The 7691-nt window shown below is 43.2% G+C and overlaps 1 protein-coding gene and 1 non-coding gene across 3 annotated transcripts; both read left to right on the top strand.

Annotated features, from left to right (window-relative positions):
* Positions 1 to 1389: 1389 nt before the first annotated feature.
* LOC115103719 (BUB3-interacting and GLEBS motif-containing protein ZNF207-like) lies at positions 1390 to 7691 on the top strand. 2 transcript variants are annotated; one of them, XM_029624603.2, is made up of 11 exons: positions 1390 to 1565; positions 2094 to 2220; positions 2325 to 2460; positions 2587 to 2778; positions 3013 to 3094; positions 3287 to 3351; positions 3928 to 4061; positions 5270 to 5368; positions 6109 to 6333; positions 6552 to 6708; positions 6857 to 7691. In XM_029624603.2, the coding sequence occupies exons 1-11, from the start codon at positions 1525 to 1527 to the stop codon at positions 7000 to 7002; spliced, it is 1404 nt and encodes a 467-aa protein (XP_029480463.1). In that variant the 5' UTR covers positions 1390 to 1524; the 3' UTR covers positions 7003 to 7691. The 2 variants fall into 2 exon arrangements, with proteins under 2 accessions (XP_029480463.1, XP_029480465.1); XM_029624605.2 differs by lacking the exon at positions 5270 to 5368 and having other exon boundaries at positions 1391 to 1565.
* LOC115104452 (small nucleolar RNA SNORA49) lies at positions 3379 to 3512 on the top strand. Its single transcript, XR_003859755.1, has one exon. It is a non-coding gene; the product is annotated as a small nucleolar RNA SNORA49 (small nucleolar RNA).

Genomic DNA, 7691 nt, shown 5'->3' with positions numbered 1-7691 from the left:
GGATATGGTGGGAACATGTGGGTCTAAGCAAGTGGGATATCATTCATATTTGTGGAAATGTATGTAGAAAGTTGTCTATTGTTTTCGTTAATGTGTGTTTTTGTTTATTGTAAATAAATAAATAAAAGTAAAATAAAATATATACAAATAAAAGAAATGCTTGAGTACAAGAGTCGGCCCTAATTCATTCAGAGAAGGGAGGCCTGCCACTGTGGTCTCTCTTCAGTCTAGTCACTGCCTATGGGAATCAACAGCAGCTCCCAATTTATACAATTTAACATTCATTAGAAGCCCTGAAATTGGCTTCTGTTGTGTTTACTCACTTGCATGAATATCCCATTTTCCAAATTAATAATTTACCTAGGAGAGAGAATGGGAGGGAGGGGAGAGAAAGAGAAAGGGAGGGAGGGAGGAGGGAGGGGGAGGGAGGGAGAGAAAGAGAAGGGAGGGAGGGTGAAGATGGACATTGCCTGAAGTAGATTTATTGTTTCCTTTCTGCTCAGACTGCTGAGCACAGCTTTGGGTATAGTTATTTTCAGTTATTCAAATTAGTCTGGCTTATATGCAAGGCACTGGGCTGGGGGACTCACAATATAGGCCCTATTGAGTCTATGTACTGATCTAATACATTTTTATAGAACATTGTATTTAATCAAATGAAATTGAACATTCATATCATAATGCATGGCATGCATTGCAAGTTGGTGCTGTTCAGTATTATAAACTGGGTGATTCGAGCCTGAATGCTGATTGTCTGATAGCCGTGGTATATCAGACTGTATACCACGGGTATGACAAAACATGTATTTTTACTTATCTAATTACGCTAGTAACCAGTTTATAATAGCAATAAGGCACATCGGGGGGGTTGTGCTATATGGCCAACATACCACGCCTAATCGGCTGTATCAGGCACTCCGCGTAAGAAAAGTCCTTAGCGCTGGTATATTGGCCATATACCACCCCCCCCATGTCTTATTGCTTAATTGTTGCTGTTGTTCTATTATAAGGAGGGATAGGTCCGCAACTCAATATGTTCGTATTTATTCAAGTCACGATATCAGTCAGCAGGTCTCAGTCAATGACTACATAGATCTACATTTGAATTGATTTCAGCATTGACGCCTTCATCACCACACAATAGTATGGTGCAATGTCGCGCCCATGTGGACATTACAGTTATTACACCAGCACAGAATACATTGAAATGACGCGAAATGAGCAGAAAAACATAAAATAATATGAAAATGTGGTGTGATTATTAAATTCCGATTATATCGGATCAAATCCCCCAAAATGTACAACTTCGTCAAAATGCTGGAAAGACGTATTTAAATCACTTTTGTTTAGTGCACGTGTTCCATCAGCACAGCATTGTGGGTGCAAATCATAATCCATTTCCTCCAATTGAAGAAGCGCCATTTTCGGCGTTGTCACACAGCATGTCGCTAATGTTTATGACATAATAAGAACGAATTTCAGTGTTTGTTATTCTACGTTAGCTTTCCAAGTACTATCTGAAAGATGGGGCGAAAGAAGAAGAAGCAGATGAAGCCATGGTGCTGGTATCCTTTGGTTTGGGGAATAGACCAAACGCAAATCATGAAAGGAAAGTGAGGGCTCGAGTGCTTAGCAAGGTAGCTACTAAGATACTGTAGGCCTCACCAGACCCGTTCGCACTTTTGATACTTTGTCGTATGTTTGTAATATTGTTGTGGCAATTTAAGTTTACAACATTCTCTTTTAGTTTTATCTCAACAAAGTTAACCTAAATGGTGTATATTGTCGAACATTTATATCGGAAATCTAGGTATGTTCGCTAACTAGCCAGCGGGTTTATTAGTTAGCAAAGTAACTTATTGTATTCATTATGTAGCTATCTACAACTACCCAGTTTGACGTTTACTCGGCATACTTTGTCTGTCCATAGATGGTGGTCAGAAGTTGTGTTCAAAGAGTAACTCTACCTTACGTTCAAATAAAGGAGTAACGTTAATAGCAGGGAGCACCATCGATTGAATTCACTGAAACCAACTAGCTAGCTTGCTGACGTTAGTTTATACTCTGACATTTCCTTAGTTCACAACTTGAAGGTATTGTAATCGAGATTTCGATGATGAAAAGATCCTCATCCAACATCAAAAGGCCAAACATTTTAAGTGCCATATATGTCACAAGAAGTTGTACACTGGTCCAGGGCTGGCAATTCACTGTATGCAGGTTGGTATTCACATTAACAACATGTTGGTTATTCATTCATCTGTGTTGTCATACCTTTTATTTGTGATATGAATCATTGATGGTGTGGGTTGTGTGTGTTTCAGGTTCACAAAGAGACCATCGACGGGGTCCCCAACGCTATACCTGGAAGGGTAGACATAGAGTTGGAAATCTATGGCATGGAAGGAATTCCAGAGAAGGATATGCAGGAGAGGAGACGGACATTGGAACAAAAGCAGGGTTAGTTAGTGTTAACATTTCCTGCATCTGTAAATGGGGGGGGGGGGTTTAGACCATAGAAATCTACAGCCAGAACAAATCATGTTAAACAAATATTGTGTGGCTAAAATACCCCCTTGTGTTCAGAGAGCCAGAAGAAGAAGCAGAATCAGGACGACTCTGACGAGGATGACGATGATGATGATGCTCCAGGCCCTTCGTTCGTTCAGCAGCAGATGCCTGTTGCCCAGCCCCAGGCTAGCTACGTCCCTCCCATGGCCCAGCCAGGCATCCCCCCCGGGGCCAGGGCTCCAGGCATGCCACCAGGAGCTTACTCAGGTAGAACATGGGCTGGATGGCCATACGATTGCTCTGTTCTGCCAGTAAGACATTTGCATCAAGTAATGATGATTGGCAAAAATGTTCAACTGCTCTGAATTGTGAATGAATCATGCCCATTCTGAACAAACCACAAACTGGAAAAAATACATTCCCTTCATCACCATATAATGGATGATAAGCTATACCTGGTGTGTTTAAAATCTAGTTCTTTCCCTTTTCTCCCCAATGCAGGAATGCCCCCTATGATGCCAGGTCACGGTGTCCCGCCCATGATGCATGGGATGCCCCCTGGTATGCACGGAATGCCACCAGGGTGAGTACTAACTCGTACTACTCAGTGGGCGACATTTTCATCTCTCAATGCGTTTGCTCACTCTTTGCAGGAGTTAAATGTCGCCCAGAACTGGTCCATCGTTGCAGAATCTGACTTATTATTAAAGCTTCAGACAGTTAGATTTGATCATTCCGATTGTAACTCACACCTGTTGGTTTGATCTCCATACAGCATGATGCACGGGATGGGAGGGATGATGCCTCCAATGATGCAAGGGATGCCCGGTATGCCGCCAGGTAAGCACTGTCCTAGGAGGTACTCCTCTTCCCCTCCCTTACTCCAGTCACTCTGTACTCGGTGGGGTGGTCTGGCATTGACAGGGGATACAGCACCGCGGCCCTCTCCCCTCTGATCTAGGAATTTTCTCCTATATGAGGCTTGTGAGTGAGCGAGTTGACAATTTCACAAGAATAGAATGGTGCATAGAGCTGGGTGACATGGACAAAACTATTTAATGATAAGCTTGAAACATGAATGTGCACCACCGCTGTTTTAATATTACCTGTAAAAAATACTACTACTTTGAATGTTGTCGCTATCGATTGTTCGGTTATCAATCACCTATATGAAACAAAATAAGTTTGCTGAAACATCACATTTCTCTAGTAGGGCCCTATAGGTTATTTATTGTAATGAACGATATCAGCAAAATGCCCACGATAAGTGGTCGATCATTTTCGGTTTATCGTCCTGGCTCTAGTAGCACAAAATCATGTTCACTACATTCTATCATGACCTAGAAACCATCTGCTCCCCTAACTCCTTGAGAAAGAACTGTGATTTGATATTGAGACCTGATGTCTTGTCTATAGGAATGCCACCTCACATGGGTCACCGTCCTGGTATTCCCCACATGGCCCAGGCCCCCACCCCAGGAGGGATGCCCAGGCCCGCCGCAGCAGCTCCTGCTGCCGTCAGCAAGCCCCTGTTCCCCAGCGCAGTACAGGTGGGTCACCTTGCCTAGAGGCGAGGTGGGATGGAGCTGTAGCTTGTCATACCTGTCTCATTGGTTTACCTTCTTCATTTTAAATGGTGTCCATTGAATAATTCACCAAGAGGATTTCCTCTGTAGTAAGATGGTTATACTGGTGCGCTCATCTCAGGCACATGCATACTATCAGAGTATCATCATCATTAATGATGGGGAGTAGGCTTGGGCGGTATCCAGATTGTCATACCGAACATGTGCCATATCGGTATATTTGGTAATACCTGCACTGAACACAAGGGGCACTATTTTCAAACCCCAGCTGAGCTTTTGTAATTCAAAGGTTAGCAATGCTAACAAGTACATGTACTTTTTAGCGTTCTATGGGATTTTACATCGTGAACATTTAGACAGCCTCTGACCTAAACTGTTTTCAGGAGAGACATCCCAGTTCACAAAGTTATAAAAGTAACTTAGATATGCTACAGTTTGCTGCATGCACAACACAATTATTAGACGGCAAGGCTCTTGATCCAGGAGGGGGTTTTCTGCTGTTACCGGCAGTATAATTAATTTTGTAAGAAGCTAACCACCTAGTTAGATAGCTAACTAGCTACTAAATTAGCAAACCAAATGTACAGCTACAGAGCATTTAGCACATTTTACTTAAAAGTTTACTTAAGTTATAAAACATCTAGCTGGTGAACATTTAGTTGTGAATTCCATACTGTAACCTGATCACCTGGCGTGTGCTGCACAACAATGAGTGACTCACAAGGCTCTGATCCCATTATTGTGTGCTTGCAAACAAACACCATGTGACTGGGTACTAGCGGTAAGCTTCATAATAAAAAAATTCTGACAAGTGAAATTAAATACTCAATCATTGTCTCTTAATATATTGCACAAGTTGCCTGTAGATATTTACTTGGAATGTAGCAACAAATATTCACATTTATGCAATCTCCAAATAAATAATTTCAATGATATTGAAAAACCATCCTGTGGCTATTTCCAAATACCCCGGTATATGGTATACCGTCCAAGCCTAATATGGCGCCGCAATAGCAAAGTTGTATCGGTAATGCATCCATAGTACGGAACAATAGTCAACTATAGCTCATTATCAAACTGCCCTCTTCTCGATTTCTTCTCTAGAGCTGCTGGTATTCACTCTAGGTTCTGCTATTGTTGTTCACACTCTGCCTCTCTTCTTTATGCTGCAGATGGGCTCTCATGTTCCAAACACCATCACAGCCTCTCCCAGTAGCACTGCAGACTCTCAGTCTGCTGCCTCTAAGCCTCTGTTCTCTAACACTCCACAAGTAGGCAGGACTCTTTCACTCCCATGTCCCATAGACGCTTGTGGCATGCAGCATATCCGCTTGATTTGGTTGGGAATGCTACAAAATGTCTGTATTCTGACATACACATAAGTTAACATATTCAGCAGGCTTTTTGTCATTCCTTATGCATTTTTATGAATCGCTCCACCAAAAGGATGAGCTGCCGGTCGGCTTTCCCTTAGGAGGACTTGCTGCATGCCTGTGTGTGGCCTGCCTTAGTATTCTTAGCACTGGATTGGTGATTTAAATATGTGTTTTGTTTAGGCACAGCTTGCATTTGAGTCATTTTCCCTTCCCCTGACTTGTTAGCATGATTTCCTCAGATGGTATTTCGCACAATGCAATGTTCATCAGCAATATGTGATATGACAAGTTTATCTTGCGTGTTTCAGCTGAACTGACGTTTCAATCACTTTTTTCAAACTGCAATTTTATATGAATATAACCACCTGTGGAATCCTGATATTTTCCAGTCATTTAAAGTGCTAATTGGTTCAGTGTTAGATGTACAGTGCACTCTGCTTATAAAAATCTGAGGAATCAACCAATCTTGTTGTGATCAAAAATCATGGGACAAATTCTGTTTAGAACGCACTTCTAAGGAATCAATAGGTCAAATGTCTAAATAACTGATTCCTATGAGAGGAGAGCATTGTAATCTGTGTGTGATTAGGAGTCGCTCACCCATCTGACGGTGCCTCTTCCTTCCTGTCTCCCAGGCCCAGCAGAGTGCCTCTGGAGCTGTGCCCCACAACGCGCCCTCCACCTCCTCTGACCCTCCCAAAGCAACATTCCCCGCCTACACCCAGTCCTCTGCCTCCTCCTCCAACCCCCCTAGTAACACTGTGGCCAAGCCCCCCGCCACAGTGACCAGTAAGCCAGCCACCCTCACCACCATGAGTGCAACCAGTAAGTTGATCCACCCTGATGAGGATATCTCACTGGTAAGTTGCTCCTGCTTTGCGTTTTGCCCTTAAACAGTAAGTAATGAATGAGATAAAGTACATTTATCTGTTTTGATACTTGTAATATTAGTTTAAAGCAAATTAGTTAAATCTATTATAATTGAGTTAGTTGTGTGATTTGCCGTTGCACTGAAAGGGATAGGCTAGTGTTGCGTCCTGTCTAAGAATCCTCTCTGTGTTTGTCTGCCCGGTAACAGGAGGAGCGACGGGCTCAGTTGCCCCGGTACCAGCGTAACGTGCCCAGGCAGGGGCAGGTCCACATGTCTGCCCCTCCTGTGGCGGCCGTGGGCGGCATGATGCCCCCACAGCAGGGCATGCCCCCGCAGCAGCCTGGCATGAGGCACCCCATGCACGGTAGGAGACATTATGGCATTACTAGACCAGAAACTTGTAGCCTTTGGTGGCATGAAAGACCCAAGTATCATACCAGTCAAAACATGTTTTTTTTGCATTTGCTTGCATTGTGACTGTGATGTTTCAATATACTTCCTCCTCCCTCCAGGTCAGTATGGTGGTCCCCCCCAGGGCATGCCTGGCTACATGCAGGGCGGGATGCCTCCGTATGGGCAGGGCCCTCCGATGGGATACCAAGGAGGGCCTCCCATGGGCATGAGGCCCCCCGTCATGTCTCCTGCGGGACGATACTGAAGAAGTCGCAACGACCTGGCCCCTCACTAGGTTTGGTGGTTAAACCTTTTCTCACCTTGTGCTTTTTAAAACTAGCCCAAGCCAATGAGCAGTAAGACCAACCAGTGATGGTGAAGAAAAGTATTGATGAAAAAATATATATATACGCAGCACATGGACATTTAACATGACATCTTTAATGGGGGAAAAACATAGAAACAACAAAACACACAATGACAACTTTGTCGTTGTGCAGATTTGATACATGTATGGTGTTTTTCTTCTCATGTTTCACTCAGGTTTGTAGAAGTGAAGTGTGTTAAATATGGTTCATATTATTTTGACTGCTCGCTGCTGGAGTAACATGATCGTACCGCCCCCCCCCCACCCCCCCCTTACAAAAGGCAAGTTTCCTGTAAATATATGATTTTCTGTTGTGTAGAGTAAGTCGGTGATGAGGCCCTCACAGCACACTTTGTGTGTTGTTGGACGCCCTGTCCCCAACCATATGGTTGGTGAGGGTCCTCCTTTATGATGATGATTCCAACTGTTTAGGAGTTTACCACCAGATCTATGGATTATTATCTATCAGTCTCTAGCTTCATTCTTATTTCAGGTTTATTCCATGATCAAAAGGGTAACTTGTGTGGATTTATTCTCTGTACTGTTTTAAACAATCTATGTTGTAATAAAACTCACTTAAAATCCAA

The sequence above is a fragment of the Oncorhynchus nerka genome, linkage group LG21 (assembly GCF_034236695.1).
Source record: "Oncorhynchus nerka isolate Pitt River linkage group LG21, Oner_Uvic_2.0, whole genome shotgun sequence".
NCBI lineage: Eukaryota > Metazoa > Chordata > Actinopteri > Salmoniformes > Salmonidae > Oncorhynchus > Oncorhynchus nerka.
The sequence above is the reverse complement of the archived record's forward strand: the minus strand, read 5'-3'. Positions and strand labels throughout refer to the sequence as shown.